Source organism: Papio anubis, chromosome 8, assembly GCF_008728515.1.
Source record: "Papio anubis isolate 15944 chromosome 8, Panubis1.0, whole genome shotgun sequence".
NCBI lineage: Eukaryota > Metazoa > Chordata > Mammalia > Primates > Cercopithecidae > Papio > Papio anubis.
The window spans coordinates 38,267,363-38,293,841 of NC_044983.1; the positions used below are offsets into that span (position 1 = coordinate 38,267,363).

A 26,479-nucleotide genomic window follows, 5' to 3' on the forward strand; every position below is an offset into this window, starting at 1 on the left:
ATGACCAATTATTAGATACAGTTTTGCTAGTAGTTATTCTAGTAGTCTCTGGAGTGCAGTGCCTCGTCTCATGAATCTTAATGCTTGCTTGCAGCTATCTCCCACACAGTTGATCTCTCTAATTCTATAATTAGAACAAGATTGAGAGTAACATAAAAGATCAACCATGGATCCTGAAATTGTGATTTAAATATTTCACTCTGAGACTAAATAAAAAACTGCAGCATCATGACGACTGAGAGTGGCACAAATGCCCTAAATTTTGATCAAACCGCTCGGTATCACTGGGAATCTGGCAAAAGGTGGAAACTGTTAAAGAAAACATGGCAGGCCCAAAGCGAGTCATTCATAATATAAATCCACATGACCATCTACACTTAAGTTGTTTACTTGTAAGGTCTGGCCTTCTGAGAAATCAAGGAAAACATGACAGCCAAATCCCTAAATGGTCCAGTTTTCAGAATAAATAGGGGATTCTCAGCAACCAATCAAAAGGTGCCCAGTCAACCTGAGCCAAATAATGACGTTCCCTCTGTTTTATCCCGTACAAGCAGGGTGATCTCATGTTAAACAATCCACGTTTTTTGCACTATGCTTCTTCCTTGTTTCTGATAAAGCTGCCTTACAAAGGTGACTTTTCTGCCATGCCTGGAACTCCTATTTTGAAGACTGGATGATGCCTTGTTCATTAATTGCTGATAAAAGCCAATTCGAACTCTAAAACTCAGTTAGCTGAAATGTTGTCCTTTAGCATAATTAATTTTGGGGATAGAAATAAGAATCAAAGTGAAAATAAGACTAGACTGAAAAGATACTAGGAGTGGTACTGGGATTAGTAAATACACATGACCCTTTTAAGGAGTGTTATAAGTGAAAGCAAAACATTGACATATTAGTTGGAGAGAAGGAAGATTATCTCTGTTTATTTGTTTTGTTTTGTTTTTAATATGGGAGAATACTTATTTAATGATGGCCAAGAACTAATAAGAATTGATGTGGACAAGAATTGTTAGAGCCACATCCTTAAGGAGCTGAGTGTGAATGTGCACATTTGGAATTCTAGTGTTAGACTGGAGCACCAACTCATTCGTGGTAATGGCAAGGAAAACAGAGTACATGATTAAATATCCAGGCTTAGTGCTTGAGAAAGTGACAAGAGTTTGTGGATGTTCTCTTCTGATTTCTTTTATCAGCGACATATGAGTCAGCAAGGCAAGACAGTGGAGAGCACAATGACGTTTCAGGATTTATGGAACTAAAGTGAGAACATGCCCTATCATTGTTTGCTTTATTGCAGTTGTGAACAAATTATTTGTCAACTTGTATTTAACCAGGTTTGAGGTTTTTCCAGAGAGGAAACTAAAGGGAAAATGGCAAGGGAGTTGCAGGTGTTTGTAGGGGAATGACAGTAATCATGAAACCAGAGGATATGTGATTTTCAATGGAAGAACTGAGTACATGGAAAGGGACAATGCAAAAATAGTAGAATTGATGGATAAATGTCTTGGTGGCATAAAATATTAAAGTCTGGAAATGGGAAAGAGAAATATAAGAGGGAGTATTCAAAGATTGAGAGGCTTGAATATAAGAGTAGGGAAGAGTAATGTGATAGTAATCCTCAAGTATAATATATAATGATGAAAGTCAGTGGCTGAGGCAGGTTGATGAGCAACACTATTGAAGTAGAGAAATCAGGGAATTAAAAAGTAAAGACACTGGAAGAAATACTTATGTTGACATTAAAATTATAAAAAATTATGATATGAATATTATTAAAATATGGGACAGTCATCAAAATGCTAAACACTTCAGTAAAAAATAAGTATGGTAAAATTTAAAAATAGCTTCTTTTTTTTTGCTTCTGAATGCATGGTATTTTGCATTCTGGTAAATTGCATATCTTTACATGTCTTGCTTAAAGTACTTGCAGTATCTTAGAGTATACTTCTTCTCTACTCCTTGAATTTGAGATGTGTGGAGCAATCATGATTGTCTTAGTCCATCCAGGTTGCTATAACAAAAATATTACAAGCTGAGTAGCTTATTTAAAAAAACATTTATTTCTCACAACTCTGGAGGTTGGAACATTCAAGATTAAGACACTGGTAGATCTGGTGTCTGATGAGGGCTCATTTCCTCATAGATGGTAACTTCTAGCTGTGTCCTCATAAAGTGAAAGGGGCAAACAAACCTTTTTAGACCTGTTTTACAAAGACATCCATCCCATTCATGAGGGTTTTGACCTCATGACCTAATCACCTCTCAAAGATCCGCCCTCTTAATGCCATCACATTGGGGATTAGGTTTTGATAGGCACAGGAGGCAGTCAAATGCCTAGGCAGATAGGCATGGGTCAAGAAAAATGACTAGGGGATCTAAAGGTGACTATGACAAGGAGTAGAATGTTTTATAAAAAATATCTAGTTTACAAAGACAGTGAAAAGCAAATTCACAGAAATAAACTTAGAACATGTAGTGAGACTCCTGAAATGGTAAAAACGATAAGTTCTGCAAAACCTTTGCACAATAAATAAAGATAAAACAAGACAAAATTGTCAAAAATCTTTTCCAGACTCTGTAAAATGACCAAAGGAATACAAAACTTTAAGACTAATTGATTAAAGAAAAACTATTAATGCTATGGTAAAATAATAATAATAATAATAATAATAATGGGAATCTGTGGCATTTTAACTGAGCTGTTCCCATCCTCATTGCTAGCTCTAGCCTGTGGCAATTCTACCATAACAGCTCAATCCAGGAATCTAATGGCTTCCCTATTAAAGTATAATGACATGATTTGAAGCTGACAGGTGCGAGTCCACATGCTCAGGTACGTTGTCAAAAACAATAGTCATCTGTGGCAAATGAATAGGGAAGGCCAACATCATGTCTAAACATAGATTGTGAAACTGATGATTTTAAGCAACAGACAAGAAGATTAGCCAGAAACATAACATGAAATTGTGGACAATACAACAGCCATAATGGTCTCAAAAGCACCCATATAGTCATGGTAGTCAGGAATATTCCATGTATATACAAGGTAGCATCCATGCTCAGGGGAAATCGGAAAGGGCCAAGCTATGCAAAAATTCATGGCTGACTCACTGGTAGAGGAGATGGGAGTAAGTCCTACAGAAAGTAAAGTTTGCCTGAGTGAAAACTGCCTGGATATTGAATACTTTTTCCAACGCAAATGCAAATCCATTGACAAAGAGTGGAAGCCTTATTTTCTCAAGTTGTTGGAACGTTGACTCTGACCAGTCACTGACTGACCACTAAGATATGCCAACCCAAGGACAACCACTAGGAATCCAGGCTCAACAAATGAAAACGGGGTTAAAAAAAAATGCAAAGACATCAGTGATGACACACTGCTAAAGAGGCAGAATCTTCAGAATTGCTCCAGCAAAGCACTAAACAAACAAACAATGGAAGAATAGAAACGAGGATTTCAGAATTCAGAATTGCCCAACTGTATTATATTTAAAATGTCCAGTTTTCAACAAAGTATGACACATAATAAAAACAAAACGGTTATATATAATATATTGTTATAAATATTATAATATTATTATAAATATATTATATATAAATATATATATAATGCAGGTAATATAAACTGTGTTCTAGTGTTTTGTGGGAGGTAAAACTTGTGAGTGATAAAATAAGATATTTAATTGAGAAGATTTCCAAGAAAATGTTAGAGCAATGAGTGGCATGGTGCCTCCTGACTGTTACCTTGAAATGCAAAATGATAGTGATAAATTCAAGAGAAACTGTAAAGCAAAGAGGAACCAAAAGTTGAAGATTTGGAGATTTCCTGCCTATCTTTGTTGTAAAGATTGTTCTGAGGAGAACACTGAGAAAATGGCTGCACAATCATTTGATAAAAACCTTAGGGATTATATGAGTGAAAAAACTGCCTAGTTTAACTGAAGGGGATACAGACAGGACACAATGAAGGAGGGCTACCAGATTTTTTAGATTTGACAGGATGGAACGATAGATCTGAAATGAGCTGAAAATAAGCACTATTATTCAAGAAGAGGAAAAGATAGCCTGAAGGTGATTCAGAGATGATCAGAGCCACTGCCTTAATTTCCACAGTTTGGATGGCCTCTGCCTGTAGCCTTGCTGGCAGGACCACCCAATGACCCCAACCATGGAAGTGACACTGCTCTCCCAGTAGACCTGGAAAAGTGGCACCAAGCCAAAGAGCATTATTCTTGACGCTTACAATCTAAATAAATTAGTCTAGACTTTCAGACTTGCTTGGAAGCCATGGCCCTTTGCTTCTTTCCTGTTTCTCCCTGTGGAACACAAAGTTCTCCTTATCAGGTTTCATAGCTGGAGGATAATTTTACCTCAGTATGAATTGTACATCCTGTCTCACCCATGACAGATTGAGATGATATTTAGATGAGACTTTGGACTTCAAATGTTAGAGTTGGAGCTGTTAGGATGGAATGAGCACATTTTGTTTGTGAGAAGGACATGAATATGGGGAAGTGAGGGATGGAGTGCTATGGAGTAAATGATCTCTCTCCAAAATTTCATATTTTGAAACCCTGATCCCCATTGTGACAGTATTTGGAAATGGTATCTTTGGGATATCATAAGGTTTCCATGAGGTCATGGGGTGGGCCCCTCATTATGAGATTAGTGCCCTTATGCGAAGAGATACTAGAGAGCTTGCTTTTTGGTGGCCATCTGTAGGCTAGGAAGAGAGCCCTCTCCAGAATGTAACCATGCTGCTACCCTGATCTCAGATTTCCAACATCCAGAATAAATATAGTGCACCATATATACAAAGGAAACCTAAGAAAAACTTTAGCAAGCTGAAGTCAGAAACATATAAAAATGATTATGCATCATGATCAAGTGGAACTTTAATGTCAGACACTTAATATAATGACCAAAAATTCCCACAGTCATCTGAACAGGCACAGAATATACATTTCACAAAACCCAACACCTACTCATGAGAAAAACAACAATAACAACAACAACACTGCAGCTAATATTTACTACCACATTAAATGGTGAGTCTATGACTTTCCCACAAACATTAAAACTACAACACAAGTCTTCTCTCAACTTACATTTAAACATTGTCCTGGAGATTCCAGCAAAGCTAATATTGCAAGAAAATAAATAAAAAGGCTTCACATTGGAAAGGCTAAAACAAAGTTATGTTTTATCACAAAATGATCCTGTATACAGAAAGTCTTAAGGAATACACACAAACACATACACACACAGAGAATTACAAGTAATAAACATTTTTTGCAAAAATCACAAGATATAAGATCAGATAACTTTTTTTACACTAACAAATGAACAATCAAAATGAAAATATGAAAAGTAATCATATTAGAAACAAGATTAGGAAATAGGAATAGATTTAACAAAAAGCAAAAGACTCATATACTGAAAAACTACCAAATATTGCTGAGAGAAATCAAAGAAGATCTAAATAGTGGGGTGGACATATGATGATCATGGATTAGAGTATTCAAAATTGTTAAAATAAATATCCTTTCCAAATTGATCTATAGAATTAACACAGTATCTATCAAAATATAATCATCCTTTTTGCAGAAATGGATAAGGTGGTCTTAAATGGAAATTCAAAAGACACAGAATTGCTAAATATTTTTTAAAAAATAAAGAAAAAGTTTGCCAGGTGCGGTAGCTCATGCCTGTGATCCCAGCACTTTGGGAGGCCGAGGTAGGCGGATCACGAGGTCAAGAGATCAAGACCATCCTGGCCAACATGGTGAAACCCCATCTCTACTAAAAATACAAAAATTAGCTGGGCGTGATGGTGTGCGCCTGTAGTCCCAGCTACTTGGGAGGCTAAGGCAGAAGGATCTCTTGAACCCAGGAGGCAGAGGTTGCATTGAACTGAGATTGTGCCACTGCACTCCAGACTGGTGACAGAATGAGACTCTGTCTCAAAAATAAAATAAAATAAAATGAAGTAAAATAAAATAAAATAAAAGTTGTAGGAGAGGATGTGAAGAAATAGGAGCGCTTTTACACTGTTGGTGGGAGTGTAAATTGGATCAACCATTGTGGAAGACACTGTGGTGATTCCTCAAGGATCTAGAACTAGAATTACCATTTGACCCAGTAATCCCATTACTGGGTATATACCCAAAGGATTATAAATCATGCACACATATGTTTATTGTGGCACTATTCACAATAGCAAAGACTGGTACAAACCCAAATGTCCATCAATGATAGACTGGATTAAGAAAATGTGGCACTTATACACCGTGGAATACTATGCAGCCATAAAAAAGGATGAGTTCATGTCCTTTGCAGGGACATAGATGAAGCTGGAAACCATCCTTGTGAGCAAACTATCACAAGGACAGAAAACCAAACACTGCATGTTCTCACTCATAGATGAGCATTGAACAATGAGATCACTTGGACCCAGGGAGGGGAACATCACACACTAGGGCTTGTCGGGGGGTCGGGGGCTGGGGGAGGGATAGCATTAGGAGAAATACCTAATGTAAATGATGACATAATGGGTCCAGCAAACCAACATGGCACATGTATATCTATATATCAAACTTGCACATTGTGCACATGTATCCCAGAACTTAAAGTAGAATTAAAAAAAAAAGTTGTAGGACTTAGATTTCCTGATTTCAAAAATTTCTGTAAATCTAGAATATTCAAGTGATGATATTCAAGTACTGCTGTTTTGACAGACATACTGATCAGTGAAAATAGAATTCAGAATCCAGAAATAAATGCTCAAATAAATATTGATTACCAGTTTATTATGGACAAAGGTGCAAGGCATTTCCCTGGGGAAATGATAACATTTTGAACAACTGGTCTTGTTCTAATTAGTTTTACACACGCAAAAAGATTAATTTAGAACCATATTTCACACTATACACAATAATTAAATGTGACTTATGCCTTTATATTTGCAAATATTTCCTAGTAAAAATTTTCTAGAAAAAATATTTGCAAATATTTTCAGTTGAAAAATCTGTATATACAATATATGAGGGACATTTATATTTTAATATAAAGGCAAACAATAAGATTAAGAAATAGGCAAAATATTTGAATAGACATTTCACAAAAGAACATAGATCTATGGTTAATACACATATGAAAAGATGCTCAGCATTGTGAGTCATTAGAGATATACAAATTAAAACCACAATGTGATAGCAGTCAATGTCCACTAGAATGATTATAAACAAAGGGACAAAAACAAGTATTAGCAAAGATGTAAAGTGATTAAAACTCTCATATATTGCTGTTGGTAACAGAAAATGGTAGAGCCACTTGCAAAGTATTTTGTTCACTGTGTGCAAGTCGCCCCACAGCAAAGAACCTGGTAAGACAATACAGCCCTCCTTTTAAATATGAAACGACTGGACATTTGCATAAAATGTTTAACATTAAATGTAGGTGCTGAAAAGAAGGGTATAATACTGAAAAGGTCTATGTTCAGAGCTGATGTACTGAAATAAAATTTTAATATTGTCTTCAGGGAGGCAAAGAAGATTTTGCATGCATGAAACAAGAATAGAAAGTTCAGGAATGAATATAGAGAAACACAATGCAAAACTCCAAAACACATTAAGAAAACATATATTTTTCATGATAAAGTTGGAAATTTGCCTATAAAATAGAGGGGAAAATGGAAAAAAAAGAAAATAAAGTTATAATAAGAGTTCTTAATTTCAAATAATTGTAATTTAATTTCCTGAGGAAATCTTGAAAGACATAACATTTTGAATGATTAAAAGTAAACTTATTGGCCGGGTGCAGTGGCTCACACCTGTAATCCCAGCACTTTGAGAGGATGAAGTGGGTGGATCACCTGAGGTCAGGAGCTCAAGACCAGCCTGGCCAACATGGTGAAACCTTGTCTCTACAAAAATACAAAAAAAAAAAAAAATTAGCCAGGCATGATGACAGGTGCCTGTACTCCCAGCTACTAGGGAGGCTGAAGTAGGAGAATCGCTTGAACCTGGGAAGCAGAGGTTGCAGCAAGCCAAGATCATGCCATTGCCCTCCAGTCTGTGCAACAAAGTGGGACTCCATCTCAAAAAAGTAAATACATAAAAATAAAATAAATAAATAAATAATAAACATTTTGATAACTTATTTTACCCAAGTTTACAACATTTATCATTAAAATACTTTATCACCACCTTTCATCCCCAGTATAAGCCATTATTTTCCTGTCTACCAAAAAACTGTACAGATGGGAAACTTTTATTTCTTTTTAAATAATATCCAAAATGTCAAGCATTATTTTTAAAATTCAATACGGTTCTAGAACACATACAAGTTTCTATAATAATTCTAAAACTATTTGTAAACTATTATAGAGGTAGCAATTATTTTCTTTACATCGCTATTCATAAAATTAAACACTATATAAAATTTTATTCTCAATTTACTCCTGATACTAATAATTTAAAGTGCATTAACATAGAGCTAAGGCAAAATCATCATTAATTCATTTCTGTTAAAAATTTATTCCAAATTATTATTACAATCCCTCATTGCAAATATTAAATGACATAAATAAATCAGAATATACTTACCAATTGTTTTTCAACTACAACATGCATTTCTATATACTTTGCAAAATCTTTCTGGGGCTGAAAAAATCCACAAATTTTACATCAAAATTACAGAATTACTTAAGTATTTTTAGTGCATATCACTACTATTAATGAACTAAATATTAAAAAAACACAGTTTTGCATATAGAAATAAAACCAGATAATATAAGCAACACTAGATGTCACAAAATCTTTTTCATCTATTTGTGACTTTTCTGACCCTAATCAATTATTTAATATACTTAGGAAACAACTTTCCTCTATCTTCCATTCTCCATATTTTCTTTGGTTCCAAGCTATTCATATTATTCTCTCTTTTACCAGGCCTGCCTTACAAGAGCTCCTGAAGGAAGCACTAAACATGGAAAGGAACAACTGGTACCAGCCACTGCAAAACCATGCCAAATTGTAAAGACTATTGATGCTAGGAAGAAACTGCATAAATTAATGGGAAAAATAACCAGCTAACATCAGAATGACAGGATCAAATTCACACATAACAATATTAACCTTAAATGTAAGTGGGATAAATGCTCCAATTAAAAGACACAGACTGGCAAATTGGATAAAGAGTCAAGACCCATCAGTGTGCTGTATTCAGGAGACCATATCACGTGCAGAGACTCACATAGGCTCAAAATAAAGGATGGAGGAAGATCTATCAAGCAAAAGGAAAACAAAACAAAACAAAAAAGCAGGGGTTGCAATCTAGTCTCTGATAAAACAGACTGTAAACCAACAAAGGTCAAAAGAGACAAAGAAGGCCATTATGTAATGATAAAGAGATCAATTCAACAATCCTATCTTACATATTTACAACAATCCTATCATACATATTTACTATCCTAAATATGTATGCACTCAATACAGGAGCACCCAGATTCATAAAACAAGTCCTTAGAGACCTACAAAGAGACTTAGACTCCCACACAATAATAATGGGAGACTTTCACACCCCACTGTCAACATTAGACAGATCAACGTGAGAGAAAGTTAACAAGGATATCCAGGACTTGAACTCAGCTCTATGCCAAGCAGACCTAATAAGACATCTACAGAAATCTCAGTGCCACATCGCACTTATTCCAAAATTGACCACATAGTTGGAAGTAAAGCACTCCTCAGAAAATGTAAAACAGAAATTATAACAAATTGTCTCTCAGACCACAGTACAATCAAACTAGAGCTCAGGATTAAGAAACTCACTCAAAACCACTCAACTACATGGAAACTGAACAACCTACTCCTGAATGACTACTGGATACATAATGAAATGAAGGCAGAAATAAAGATGTTCTTTAATGAGAACAAAGATACAACATACCAGAATCTCTGGGACACATTTAAAGCAGCGTGTAGAGGGAAATTTTTAGCAATAAATGCCCACAAGAGAAAACAGGAAAGATCTAAAATTGACACCCTAACATCACAATTAAAAGAACTAGAGAAGCAAGAGCAAATACATTCAAAAGCTAGCAGAAGGCAAGAAACAACTAAGTTCAGAGCAGAACTGAAGGAGATAGAGACACAAAAACCCTTCAAAAAAAATCAATGAATCCAGGAGCTGGTTTTTCAAAAAGATCAACAAAATAGATAGACTGCTAGCAAGACTAATAAAGAAGAAAAGAGAGAATAGATGCAATAAAAAACGATAAAGGGGATATCACCACCGACCCCACAGAAATACAAACTACCATCAGAGAATACTATAAACACCTCTACACAAATAAACTAGAAAATCTAGAAGAAATAGATAAATTCCTGGACACATACACCCTACCAAGACTAAACCAGGAAGAAGTGGAATCCCTGAATAGACCAATAACAGGCTCTGAAATTGAGGCAATAATTAATAGCCTACCAACCAAAAAATGTCCAGGACCAGACAGATTCATAGTTGAATCCTACCAGAGGTACAAAGAGGAACTGGTACAATTCCTTCTGAAACTATTCTAATCAATAGAAAAAGGGGGAATCCTCCGTAACTCATTTTATGAGGCCAGCATCATCCTGATACCAAAGCCTGGCAGAGACACAACAAAAAAGAGATTTTTAGACCAATATTCCTGATGAACATCGATGTGAAAATCCTCAGTAAAATACTGGCAAACCAAATCCAGCAGTACATCAAAAAGTTTATCCACCACAATTAAGTTGGCTTCATCCCTGGGATGCACGACTGGTTCAACATATGCAATTCAATAAATGTAATCCAGCATATAAACAGAACCAAAGACAAAAACCACATGATTATCTCAATAGATGCAGAAAAGGCCTTTGACAAAATTCAACAGCCCTTCATGCTAAAAACTCTCAATAAACTAGGTATTGATGGGACATATCTCGAAATAATAAGAGCTATTTATGACAAACTCACAGCCAATCTCATAGTGAATGGGCAAAAACTGGAAGCATTCCCTTTGAAAACTGGAACAAGACAGGGATGCCCTCTCTCACCACTCCTAGTCAACATAGTGTTGGAAGTTCTGGCCAAGGCAATCAGGCAGGAGAAATGAATAAAGAGTACTCATTTAGGAAGAGAGGAAGTCAAATTGTCCCTGTTTGCAGATTACATGATTGTATATTTAGAAAACCCCATTGTCTCAACCCAAAATCTCCTTAAGCTGATAAGCAAATTCAGCAAAATCTTAGGATACAAAATTAATGTGCAAAAATCACAAGCATCCCTAGACACCAATAACAGACAAACACAAAGCCAAATCATGAGTGAACTCCCATTCACAATTGCTTCAAAGGAAATAAAACACCTAGGAATCCAACTTACAAGGGATATGAAAGACCTCTTCAAGGAGAATTACAAACCACTGCTCAATAAAATAAAAGAGGACACAAACAAATGGAAGAACATTTCATGTTCATGGATAGGAAGAATCAACATCGTGAAAATGGCCATACTGCCCAAGGTAATTCACAGACGCAATACCACCCCCATCAAGCTACCAATGACTTTCTTCACAGAATTGGAAAAAATTACTTTAAAGTTCATATGGAACCAAAAAAGAGCCCACATTGCCAAGACAATCCTAAGCCAAAAGAACAAAGCTGGAGGCATCACGCTACCTGACTTCAAACTATACTACAAGGCTACAGTAACCACAACAGCATGGTACTGGTACCAAAACAGAGATATAGACCAATGGAACAGAACAGAGCCTCAGAAACAATACTACACATCTACAACCATCTTATCTTTGACAAACCTGACAAAAACAAGAAATGGGGAAAAGATTCGCTATATAATAAATGGTGCTGGGAAAACTGGCTAGCCATATGTAGAAAGCTGAAACTGGATCCCTTCCTTACACCTTGTGCAAAAATTAATTCAAGATGGATTAAAGACTTAAATATTAGACCTAAAACCATAAAAACCCTAGAAGAAAACCTACGCAATACCATTCAGGACATAAGCATGGACAACGACTTCATGACTAAAACACAAAAAGCAATGGCAACAAAAGCCAAAATTGACAAATGGGGCCTAATTAAACTAAAGTGCTTCTGCACAGCAAAAGAAACTACCATCAGAGTGAACAGGCAACTTACAGAATGGGAGAAAATTTTTACCATCTACCCATCTGACAAAGGGCTAATATCCAGAATCTACACAGAACTTAAACAAATTTACAAGAAAAAATCAAACAACCCCATCAAAAGTACGCAAAGGATATGAACAGACACTTCTCAAAAGAAGACATTTATGCAGCCAACAGACACATGAAAAAACACTTATCATCACTAGCTGTAAGACAAATGCAAGTCAAAACCACAATGAGATACAATCTCACACCAGTTAGAATGGCAATCATTAAAAAGTCAGGAAACAACAGGTGCTGGAGAGGATGTGGAGAAATAGGAACACTTTTACACTGTTTGTGGGACTGTAAACTAATTCAACCATTGTGGAAGACAGTGTGGCGATTCCTCAAGGATCTAGAACTAGAATTACCATTTGACCCAGTCATCCCATTACTGGGTATATACCCAAAGGATTATAAATCATGCTGCTATAAGGACACATGCACAACTATTTTTATTGAGGCACTATTCACAATAGCAAAGACTTGGAACCAACCCAAATGTCCATCAATGATAGCCTGGGTAAAGAAAATGTGGCACATATACACTGTGGAATACTATGCAGCCAAACCAAACACCACATGTTCTCACTCATAGGTGGGAATTGAACAATGAGAACACTTGGACACAGGGTGGGGAACATCACACACCGGGGCCTGTCGGGTTGGGGGTGGGGAGGGATAGCATTAGGAAATATGCCTAATGTAAATGATGAGTTAATGGGTGTAGCACACCAACATGGCATGTGTATACATATGTAACAAACCTGCATATTGTGCACATGTACCCTAGAACTTAAAGTATAATAAAATAAATTAAATAAGTCTATGTAAATAAATGTGTGTGTTGAAAAGGTGGGCAGAAAAAAAAAAAAAGAAAAGAAAACTACGCAGATGCATGAGAGAATGCCAGGAAATGTGTGTGTCAAAAAGGTGGGCAGATGCCAATTTTAAAAATCCACAGGCCAGGAGTGGTGGCTCACACCTGTAATCCCAGCACTTTGGGAGGGCGAGGTGGGTGGATCACTTGAGGCCAAGAGTTCGAGACCAGCCTAGCCAACATGGTGAAACCCTGTCTCTACTGAAAATACAAAAAATTAGCTGGGCATTGTGGCTAACACCTGTAATCCCAGCTTCTCAGGAGGCTGAGGCAGGAGAATCGCTTGAACCTGGGAGGCAGAGGTTGCAGTGAGGCATGATCACACCACTGCACTCCAGTCTGTGTGACAGAGTGAGATTCTGTCTCACAGAAAAAAAAAAAAAAATTCCACAAAATCCATGCCATTTCATTAAGACAAAGTAGCCCTAGAAGGAGACAAAAGTGCTTACATATATGATATTGAAAGAGGACTCCAAGTTCAGGACAAAGGTTGCCTTGGCCAAATAAAGACTAAGGAATTGGATCTAGCCAGAAATATCAGAGAATACACAGTACTACACTGATCCACTTGCAATATGTATGAATTAAATATTCAGATTTTAAAACGTCAAAGGTCCTTGGTAAAAATATTCAGGAAGTTGGAAGGAAAATGTAGATGACTGATTAATCAATCAATAGATAGAAAGATAGATAGATACTGGGTGTGTGGATGCAGGTGTCTGTGTGTGTGTTTCAATTGAACAACTAACATGTCCTATATTGCATTATCAACTCAGGAGAAAATTTGGACTGGGATTGAATATCTGTAGGTCACAGTAGGTAAAGCCATAGAACTACATATGTATATATATAAAAGATATATATGTACTATATATATAGTATATGTGATGCTAACAAGCTCAAACATGAGATATAACACAGCAAATATCAATATTTGAAATGTGAATGTATAAGGAAAAGTCAGAAAAAGTAAGAAAGAATGAGAAGCAAGAGACAGCATTATTGCAGAAAATTAGATGACTACAAAGTTCTAGGGAATTTTTACTTTCACTCTTTAAAAAGGTATCTCAATATTTCAAAAAGCCAATTTAACAATGGATCACCACTGATTATTTGTGGAGACAGAAACTGCATTTTTGTGAAATCAATAGTTAGTGAGATGTCAGGATGGATAGTTCCACTTACTCTAATGTAAAGCTGGTATGTGAAGAAATGGAAAGTGGTAGGTATATAATAGATTCGATTTTATTTTGTTTATTTTAAAATCTATTTTTAGTATTAAGGAGATATGATTATGTTCATATAATAAAGGAACCATAGATGATAATTCAAAATATTACATATAATAAAATGATTAATGGAATAAGGTTATAGGATCTTTCTGTTTAGAATTATGAGAATGGAACTTAAGTGAGAGAAAATAATAGATATTCAAATTTAGGAATTACATATTTATGTTGGAAGTAGGAGGAGGACAAAATGAGGCTAGCAAATAAAATGAAATAGAAGGTCTAGGAGGGATAAGAATACAGATGGTTGAGAACTGTGATTTCCCCATTGCTCTACATTTTCAGGTGTTTCTTTGAATATGCTTATTTGTTCATATTTTGTAAATGAACTTAATAATCAACTTGGTAAGCACTTCCTGGTAGAAGCTTCTCGGTATTTTGGGAAATGGGGTAGGGAATTATATGAAATTTTTAATCAAAACAAATGAATAACTTTATGACTTTTTAAATACAGCAGAAAGAATACTTAAATGATAATAATTTTTATTTTCAAAAGTGATGACAGCATAAACCAGCATGAGGGAATGAACAGAATGAGAAAATATATGAATTATTTAAAACAATAATGTGAGTAATAATAGTAGTAGTAGTCCTATGAGGTATATGATATGTAAAAATAAAAATATATATGTTTTTATAAACAAAATAAAACCAAAAATATGATAGCACAAAGTAGAATTTCTAAAGTTTTAAATACTTCCACCACAATTAGGTATCACTTCACATATAATAGGATGGCTATAATCAAAATGACTGATGATAAATATTGAAAAAAAAATGCGCAGGAGGCCAGGCGCAGTGACTCACATCTTTAATCCCAGCAGTTTGGGAGGCTGAGGTGGGTGGATCACCTGAGGTCAGGAGTTCAAGACCAGCCTGGCCAAAATGTTGAAATCCCGTCTCAACTAAAAATGCAGAAAATTAGCCGAGCATGGTGGTGTGCGCCTGTAATCCCAGGTACTCGGGAGGCTGAGGCAAGAGAATCACTTGAACCTGGGAGGCAGACGTTGCGGTGAGCAGAGATCATGCCATTGCACTCCAGCCTGGGCAACAAGAGTGAAACTACGTCTCAAAAAATAATAAATAAATAAATAAATGTGGAGGAATTGGAATCCACAGATGTTGCTTCAGGAGATATAAAATTGTCAGCCACCTTGGACAAATAATCTGGCAGCCACTCAAAATGTGAAACACAGAGTCTGTCTATGACCTACCAATTCAAATCTTAGTAACTACCTTGAGAAATAAAAACATATATCCACGTAAAACATATATTAATGTTCCTAGCAATATTATAATATTTAAAAAGTAGAAACAACAATTCGTTCATTAGCTTATGACTATACGACTTATGAGTGGTATATTTATACCCAGGCATATGTTATTCAGCCATAAACATAAATGAGATACTGATGAACTTTGACTACCTTATAAGTGAAAGAAGTCACAAAAGATATTGTAAGACTCCAGTTATATAAAATATCTTGAATAGGCAAGTCTATATCTAAAACAATAGATTTGTAGTTTCCCAGGAAGGCAGGGGAATGAAGAATGACTGCCATGGTTATAAAGTTTCTTTGTAGGGCATAGAGTCTCTGTCACAACTACTCAACTTTTCCACCATAATATGAAAGTATACATAAACAATATATAGAACAGCACTAATTGATGTTATTTATACAAACAGGCTGTGGGCCAGATTTGGCCTGAGGGCCATAGTTTGTTTAGACTAACCACTAAAATTATTATGTTGTAAAAATTGTTTTGTATTTATAGAATATATAATAACAAGATATATGAAACAATATATAATGTAAAAGCTCATTAGAGGAGAAAAATAAAAATACTTGATTAATAAAAAAGATGTAACAGCATGATCCCTGAAAAAAATAAATAGATTAGATAGAAGAAAGAATAAAGGAATAAGGAACATATAAGACAAATAAGAAATGACAAAGTGGTAGATTAAATCTAAATTATATAAATGTGTGCATTAAAAGTAGATGCAATAAATAACCTTGACAACTAGAAAAGTTGAGCTCATAGAAGTAGAGAGTGACACTGTGGTCATGAGAGGATAGGAAGGGTCAGGGGAGAAGCGGATGGGGAAAGGTTGGCTATTGGTTACAAAAGTACAGCTAGATAGAAAGAGAAAGTTCTAGTGTTCTATAGCACCATAGGGTGACTATAGTTAACAATAATTTATTGTATGTTTTCAAGTAGCTTAAGGAGGGAATTTTGAATGTTCCCAACATAAATAAATGATAAACGTTTAAGGTAATAAATATGCTAATTACCCTGATTTGATCATTACACCTTTTATTCACGTATCAAAATATCATTCTGTATCCCTTAAATAAGTGTGATTATTATCTGTCAGTCAAAAATAAAATTGTCAGATGTCATTTAAAATGTTTAAAAACTTAGTAATATGTGCTTTAAAAGAGATACACTTTAATTAAAATATTATTAGCTACTCTGACCACACAAAAAAGAAAATATTTAAATTAATAAAATCAGAAATGAAAAAGAAGATTACTAAAAATCTTACTGATAGTTAAAGACCTACAAGGGAGTCCTACAAACAGCAATATGCCAAGAAATAAATAAATAAAACAGAAAAACCTCTATAGACACACAAATTACCTAAATCGACTCCAAAAAAATTAGAAAATTATAATAGACTTACGAGAGAAAATTTAATTACTAATAAAAATCATTCCCTAAAAATGTCCAATCCCAGATGGATTTTACAGATGTTGAAATAATTAAGCCAATCCTACACAGTCTTCCAGAATAGAAGAGACAACACTTCCCAACTCATTTTGTGAAGTTTGTATCACCCTGATACCAAAGACAGAGAAAAATATCATATGAAAACAATTCCACACAGCAATATTCTTTATAAATATAAACGAAAAAATCTTCAAAATTACGCCAGCAAACTGAACCCAGGAATACGTAAAAGGAATTATGCACTATAACAAAGAGAGACTGGACACAAAGTTAGTTTAATAATCAAAAGTCAATTAATGCAGAATACCACATTAACAAAATAACGATAAAAATGAAATTATTATCTCAGCAGATGTTGCAGGGAAAAATATCTGACAAAATCCAAAATCCCTTAATGACAAAACAAAAATCATTAACAAACTGACATTGGATGAAACCTTGTTTAACCTGATAAAGGGCACCTGTGAAAAAATTACAAATAACATTATGCTTAAGGGTGACAGACTGAATCTTTTCTCCCTAAAAGTGGGAAAAGACGAGAACATCTCTTCTCACCTATTCTATTCAACATTATAATGGAAGTAGTAATCAGGGCAATTAAGTAAGGAAAAGGAAATTTAAGATATCCTAATTGGAAAGAAACAAGATAAACTATCTTTATTCAAGATGGCATGACCATGTTCATAAAAAGTCACAGAGCTCAATAGAAAACTAATAAACAAGTTTGTCAAGTTCGCAGAATCCAAAACCAGTATGGAAAATTCACTAATTACCAAATACTAATAATGAGAAATCCAAACAGATAAAAAATTTAAATAACATCTAAAATAATAAAACTTCTATAAATAACAAAAGAAGCTTTACTGAAGACTTAGACTTAAATATATAAAACATTGCAGAAATAAATTAAAGAATATCTAAAAAATAAAAGCTACCTACTGCTCATGGATAGAGTTAATATTGTTAATATAGCAATATTCCTCATATTTATCTACAGATTCAACACAATCCTGGGTGCTATTTTATGGGAATTAAAAATAAATTTTAAAATACGTTTGGAGATGCATAGTAGCCAGAATAACCAAAAGAATCTTGGAAAATAAGAATATTGAAGGATGTACACTTATCAATTCCAAATCTTACCACAAAAATACAGTAGTAAAGAAAATGTGGTAGTGGCATTAGAGTAGACATAAAGATTAATGGACTACAATTTTAAGTGTGGTAATAATCCCTAGCATTTATTGTCAACTGATCTTTGAAAAAAAATCAAGAATGTTCAATGGGGAAAAAATAATCTCTTCAACAAATGGTGTGAGAACAGCTGGATATTGATATGAAAAAAAAATTGAATTTCTACCTCATCCAATACAAAATATTAAAGTGTATCTTATATCAAAATGAGATTAAAGAATGAAACATTTAGAAGAAGCATAAGAATAAATGATGTGATACTGTTGTGATAATTAATTTTACCTGTAAACTTGGCTGGGCCCCTGTGCCCAGATATTAAGTCAAACATCACCCTGGATGCCTCTGTGAAGGTGACTTTTAGACAAAATTAACATTTAAGTTGGTAAAGCTCTAGTAAAGCACATTACTCTTCATTATGTGGGTGAATCTCACCCCAATCAAAGCCTTTTTTAGAAAACAGTATTTCCTAAACAAAAGGGAATTCTGCCAGCAGACTATGTTGGTCTTAAGATGCAAATCTTCCTTGGATAACCAGCCTGCCCGCTTACCCTACAGATTTTGGATTTACCAAGCCTTCGCAATCGTCTAAGCCAATTCCATAAAATCTCTCTATCCCTCTCTCTGTATGTACAAAACACACACACATACATACACACACACACATATATATCTCCTGTTGGTTTTCTATTTCTCTGGAGAACCCTGATACAGATGTTGGTACCAGGAATGAGGTACCAAGAAAACAGAATCTTAAGGGGACATCTTCTGACTTGGTGCTGGGGTTTTGGGAATTTGCCTTCTACTTTGATTAGATTTAAAGACAATTCTATAGAGAGCAGATAGTTCATGGCATGATGAATAGAGACAGGCAAAATATTACCACTGAATACTTCTGATCAAACACTTATGAAGGCAAGGGTCTTGGTGACCATATATATGATACTTTTGAACATTTTTGCCAAACTAGCAAATATAATGAGATTGATTGCTCCTAATGTTGCTGGACAAAGTGGAGAAAGAAGAGCACAAGCTTAAGTATTTAAATTACCATCTCAAGTGATGCATAAATTACCCAAAAGCTTCTCTGTATGTCTTGAAATAAATTTTTATATCCTATAGCCATAGAACTGAGATTATTGAAAACCAAACCCAGAATCTTATCCTGTCAGTAGATGAATTACAGTGCAAACTGAATTCCCAACCTCCCATGGTACTGCCATAAAAGAGAGAGCATTGAGTGGGAAGCAGTGGGATTCTGAAAATTGGAGTGGGAACCTAGAGAAGGACCCTAATGAAGCTGGGGCTATAAAACTCCTAAATGCTGGTGAATCTTGTTTGCTAGTAGAAGCAACCTCTCTCTCACTTTATGAGGAAATTAAATAACTCCGAATCTCCTGAGGAAAATATAATGACCTCCCCTGAGGTAGTTCCCTTACAAGATAGGGGTGATTCTCCTCAGGACCCTAGATATGTATCTTCATTGTTTATGTGGATGACATTTGTGTTTGTCACACCAGAGCTTTAACATAATGGCTGTGGGGAAAAGAGTGCATCTGCTGACAATAAAGGTCTAGATTACGGAAAAAGATGCCACTAACAGTTGAAAATGTCATGATTGGAGTTCCGGAAAATTACAAAACTAGTAAGGCTTAATGATATAAGTTATGAAGTTTCTGGTACTTGTATCCATACACGTGGTTCTATGTTTTGGTGTTTATGGGTGTGCAAATACATAATTTATCAACTATAAATTTCAGTGCTTACATTGCTGTATAGTAATAACCATAGAGTTTGTTCAATTAACCTACCTCTATGCTTTGTAATTTAAAGGACAGATCTCTTGATTCAATATCCTTCTCATTATATAAGGAAACATCTGCTTTCTTATGTTTTACTTGGTAAATTACATGTTCAAAGCCAACTGAAGACTCCAGGGGTTCTATTCCATAACTAACATTTTCAAACTGTAGCAAGCCCCTAAAAATTTCAAAAAAAAATTAGTAAGTAAAATAATGCCTTGTAGAAAAGCCAATAAAATGTCACTTAGCATTATTTTTTTCTTGGTATGCAGATAATTTTTAATCTGAGTCTAAGGTGATAAAATAGGAGAAAGTTACTGGGAATCCACACACTTACTGAGTGACATCACATACTAATACTATTAGCATTTGCCTAGTTATTAATATTTCATGGCTTCCAAATATATTTAAAAAATCATAATTCTGCATAAAGGCAGGAACCATTGTTAAGTATTTCCATACCAGGCTTTGTGAGTGGCAGTTTTCCCACAATAGTCATGCCTCACTTTAGAACCACTGAATATTATGTTAAAACGTTTAAAATAATTTTGAAGTAAATATTTTATTTTGTAATTCATAAAACAGTAAATTACAACCTGAGTCCAGTACACGTGCTAACCATCGCCACAGATTTTGGATAACCTTCAATATACCCTTGGTAGTGGCAGAAATTCTGAAAAATAAAATATGCATATCTCCATTAGAATGGTTTGTGTTATAGATACAATTTTCAAATATGTAAAACATATATGTGTTTTGTTTGTATGCATCAAACACTCATCGTTTCAAAAATTGATTTATAATGTTATTAGATGAGCATATGGTTCTGTTTTCCTAAGTACTTTCCACAGATTCACAAAAAATGAGTATATTTTCATATTTCTATATGTTTTAAATTAAGCATGACATTCTCAGTTGTTAGAGTGAGGTAAACATCTTCAAAACTTTTTTTTTTCATACTTTTCTGACAATGTTGCATGGTAGATAATGGTAGATAAGCAAAGTTAATTTTTAATTTCATCGAAATGTTTTTCAATTCCATCAAAATGTTTTCATTTGCAAATTTCACCTAGAATTTGTATTGACCTTTGCTTTATAGTTCATTTTTCTACTATGATACCTAAAATCTTAGTTTGTACCACTTTCCAAATGCCATACTTCATCGACTCAATACATTGTATTTCTATTTCCATCTTATTTAAAATTTTATGTGAAAATATTTATGCTTTTATTTTTACCACCAATTGGGGTGTACTTCAAACTTTATATAATGAAGGTAAAAACATCTTGAACATTCCACAGCTTTTATCTCCTTCTTTCTAAATGTGGCTTATAATACCCATGTTGATAATATTTCTAAATCTGTGAAATAATCAGGAAGTTACATCAACCTTAAACATATGATGTCATTGAGAAACTTAGAAATGAATGAATAAGTCATTTTTAAGCCACATAGGATAAAATTTTCATGGAAGAATCAAAAAGCTTCACTTATTACCCAATATCCTTTCCCAGTTTATTTTTATTTTTTATTTTTATCATTGTCAGTTTTGCATTGTTTGCCTTCACTATAATATCTTCTTGCTCAATATTACATTTGCACTTGAAAAGTATGTGTATATATTTGATATATTTGTTGAATTTCTTTCTACTTCATTTAGAAGTTTACGAAGTTTCTACTTCATTAATTATTGGAAGAGAAATTTTAAATCTTCAAATATAATTTATTATTTGTCTATTTCTTTCATTTCCGTTAATTGCTGCCTTTGATAATTTGAGGATTTGAGATCTGTTTTTTATGTTTTGTTTTGTTTTTTGATTTTTTCTTTTTTTTTTTGAGACTGAATCTTACTCTGTCGCCAGGCAAGAGTGCAGTGGCGCGATCTCAGCTCACTGCAATCTCCTCCTCCCAGGTTCAAGTGATTCTCCTGCCTCAGCCTCCTGAGTAGCTGGCACTACAGGTACATGCCACCACGCCCAGCTAATTTTCGTATTTTTAGTAGAAACGAGGTTTCACCATTTTGGTCAGGATGGTCTCGATCTCTTGATCTCATGATCCGCCCACCTTGGTCTCCCAAAGTGCTGGGATTACAGGTGTGACTCACCACACCCGGCCTGAGGTCTGTTTTTATGTGCACACACATTTTAGATTGTTTAAGCATCCTGGCAATTTTGCCTTTTAATTATGATGACTATCTGTTTGTCCTGGAGAGATGACAAAATCCGGGACAATGATGAATGGCTTACACGTGTCCTACTCTGGATGCAGGGAACAAACTCTTTTCTCATCTAGTTGGCTGATTATTTTTTCTTTTGTAGATAAGTCTTTATTTATCAAGATAATATGACTTTAGGAATGGGAATCATGTGTGGACTTAAGAAAAATAAATAGTCCAATAAATACACCTGTTCCCAACTGAATTTAATGAGCTTTTTCCTAGGATAGTGGTAGGCCTGCAACCTTGGCAAACGTAATTTGTTTTCATGGCAGCATATTTTTACTACATTTGAGATTAACATGCAACTACTTACCACATTCAGATTGTTGATGCTTTGAATGCTCTGTAGCATTCTTGCTTTTTTTTTTTAACTGTACATTTACCTTTCATGGTTACCTCTTGGGAGGTAGGAAGCAGAGTTATATATGGAAGAATGATGCAAAATACAGGTGTGGGATATTGTGATCTCCTGTGCCCCTGTCTTGGATTCTCACTCTGTCTTCTTTCTCTCCTCTCTCTCATTTATGCAAACACAAACAGACATACGCACACACATATATGTATGTGTGTGTGTATAACACTGTGTAACAGTATCTTAGTTATATATTTGTATAGACTACTCTCTAACTGACTCATGGAGTTGTGTACTCTCTTGCGCAAAACTTAAAGCAACTGACCATATCTATTATTTCTTCTGTTGAAATCCCAGCCTTTCTAAAAATGCTTTACTTTCAAAACACTTGATTGAGTCGCTATATAAAAATCAGGAATGCAAATGGAAAACACAACAGCAATTAGTAGAGCAGAGCTGAGGTTAAAAAACATGATTTTTTGGGCATGAGCAATCTCGGCAATTTTATTCACTCTTCTTTACTATTTTTATAACAAACTATAGATAATATTAAATTAAGCTCTACATGTTCTAAATAGATGAAAATTTAGTATACTCCTAAACATGTGTGAAATTTCATGTGTACTTATTTGGTCCTTGAACATAGTTCAAAGAAGATTCGATTCTTATTTTCTCTTCAGATTTAGCTTTCCTGATACAAGTCATGGTTTTTCATTTTACATATTTCACAACATATTTAATGCCTATCACCTAAGGTACATAAGCCCTTAGCATGTTTCTAAGTAGTTTAGAAACACTACAATCATGTCTTTTTGGTTAATCATCTGTTTGATAGGGCTAACTCAGTACATCAGTATACATCATCAACAGGAAAACATTAAACTTATGCCACAAAGCCATGACCTAACCCTTTAGACTCTTATAATATGTGGACACTAAATAAGGTGATCATAGAAACTCACATGACAAAAATCAAAGAGATCATAAAAAAACATACCTGAAAATCTTGGTCAAGTGGTTTCATAATTCCTGTGCCATTATAACTGTAAACTCTAAAATTATGGGATAAAAAATTTCTGTAAAATGAAGATAAAATGAAAAAATTTGTTTCTTAACCTTTTGTTTTGAAAAATTTATTTTATTAATTATAGATACGTAGGTTGACACAGAAAGAGCAAGAGAAACAGAGGGATATTTTCTAAATGTATGGATTTTGTTCGAAATTTTACTCAAACATCTTAGACTTCACTTACTCTATCGTTACTCCGTCCTCCTAGCTGTTTTCCAAACACAACAGGCAAGGTTGGACCTCGGGATATTTGTACCATTTTATTCCTGGAAAGTTCTTCAACATAGTTCATTGTTCTCCATCTACTTCAAGTCTTTGCTTATACATCAACTTCCCAATGAGATTTATCTTGAAATTTTTATTTAAAATGTCAACTTGTTCAATCACCAAAGCATAGGATATTTAAATGAACCATACTCTAACTTTATAGTTTTTGCTCAAGCATATATTACCTTCTCACATTCTTTCTACTCTATTTATTATATAATTATTCATCTCATTTGACAATAATATAAACTCAGAGATTTGTATCTATGTTGTTACTAATACTAATGCACCCCAAGCATTAGTATTGTTTGCTAAAGTTACATAAAAAATTAAGCTAATCTCTGAAGATCAGAGCATTTTTTTTTCAAAATTGATGACACAGTATCAAAAAACCTGTATGTAAATCAAGTAGGATAAAGGGAAATAAAAGTCAGATATAAACATATCATCAAAAGAAAAACAAAAGACTAACAAAAACCTAGATAAACTTTAAAGACCTTTAAAGTTTCAAGAAAAAAGGATGTGGCTGGTCGTGGTGGCTCAAGCCTGTAATCCCAGCACTCTTGGAGGCCGAGACGGGCGGATCACGAGGTCAGGACATCCAGACCATCCTGGCTAACACGGTGAAACCCCGTCTCTACTAAAACATACAAAAAACTAGCCGGGCGTAGTGGCGGGCGCCTGTAGTCCCAGCTACTCGGGAGGCTGAGGCAGGAGAATGGCGTGAACCCGGGAGGCGGAGCTTGCAGTGAGCTGAGATCCGGCCACTGCACTCCAGCCTGGGCGACAGAGTAAGACTCCGTCTCAGAAAAAAATAAAAATAAAAAAATAAAGGATGTTGCTTTTGAAGAAACAAATAATTCTTAATAAACAAATTAACAAATAATCCAGCTAATTCATCAATAGAAAAGGAAAAAAAAAAAAAGCCAGAAAACAATGGAATGATTATTTAAAAGGCAAAGGACATCTTTTTCAAAGACATCTTAACATTATTCCAGCAAAAATTTGTAAGAATATAGTTAAGTTGTTTCATACGAATTTTAGCATCGTTTTTTGTTTCCATTTCTGTGAAAAATGTCTTTAGAATTTTGAGAGGGTTTACACTGAATCTGTAGATTTCTTTGGGTATTATGGACACTTTAGCAATATTTATTTTTCCAGTTCATGAACATGGTATATCTTTCTATTTATTTGTTGTTTTCCTTCATTTCTTTTAACAATGTTTTATAGTTTCCAGTGTACAGATCTTTTACCTCTTTAGTTAAATTTGTCTAAATAGCCAAAACGATCTTGATCAAAATGAACACAGCTAGAGGCATCATACTACCTGACTTCAAACTATACTGTATAGCCATAGTAACCAAAAGAGCATGGTACTGGTATAAAAATAGATATATAGGCCAATGGATCAATATAGATATAAGAGAAATAAAATAATGAATTTACAGTCAGTTGATGTTTGACAAATGTTAAGAAGACACCATGGGGAAAGGACAGTCTCTTCAATGAAATCCCATAAAGAAAACTGGACACCCACATGCAGAAAAACAAAATTGCATCCTATAACACACCATATTAAAAAACTCAAAATGGATTAAAACTTAACTATAATAGTTGTGATACTAAAACTACTATAAGAAAGCAAAGAGGAAAAACTTGACATTGGTCTGGGCAATGATTTTTTGGATATGACTACCAAAGCACAGGTAACAAAAACAAAATTAGATAAAAATTAGACAAATGGGAGTACATAAGATTTAAAAGCTTCTGTACAGCAAAAGAAACAATCAACACCACGAAGAGACAACCTAAAGAATGGGAGAAAAGATTTGCCAACTACACATCTAATAAGGGGTCAAAATCCAAAATGCATAGGAACACAAACAACTCAATAGCAAAAAACAAAAAAAAAAATTGAAAATGAGCAAAATACCTAAATAGACCTTCTCAGAAGAAGACACACATATGGCCAAAAGGTATATGAAAAAATTCTCATTATCACTAATCATCAGAAAAATGTATATCAAAACCACGATGGGATAATAGCTTACTCCTGTTTCATTGGCTATCATCAAAAAGACAGAAGATAACAAGTGTTGGCAAAGACGTGGAGAAAGGGGAATACTTACATGATGTTGGTGGAAATGTAAATTGTATAACTATCATGGAAAATAATGAGGAGGTTTCTCAAAATGCTAAAAATAGAACTAGTGTATGATTCAGCAATCCCTCTACTGGGCGTATATCCAAAGCAAATAAAACTAGTATGTTGAAGAGATATCTGTAATAAACATCTCCCAGGTTTATTGCAGTAGCACTCACAACAGTCAAGATATGGAATCAAGCTTAAGTGTCCGTCAATGGACAAATGGATAAAGAAAATGTGGTATATATGCACAATGGAATAGTAGACAGTCATAAAAACAAAAGAAATTCTTTCATTTGTTAAAG

The 26,479-nt window shown here is 34.5% G+C and overlaps 1 protein-coding gene across 1 annotated transcript in view; it reads right to left on the reverse strand.

The window, feature by feature from the left end:
* Positions 1–8,591: 8,591 nt before the first annotated feature.
* The window catches only part of LOC116276304 (disintegrin and metalloproteinase domain-containing protein 2-like), a 28,144-nt gene continuing 10,256 nt past the window's right edge, over positions 8,592–26,479 (reverse strand). Inside the window, exons 4-7 of the mRNA XM_031669312.1 lie at positions 23,690–23,768; positions 20,718–20,794; positions 20,131–20,299; positions 8,592–8,663 (exon numbers count right to left, since the gene is read on the reverse strand). Coding sequence (XP_031525172.1) covers positions 8,592–8,663; positions 20,131–20,299; positions 20,718–20,794; positions 23,690–23,768 — 397 coding nt within the window. The remainder of the gene's footprint in view (positions 8,664–20,130; positions 20,300–20,717; positions 20,795–23,689; positions 23,769–26,479) is intronic.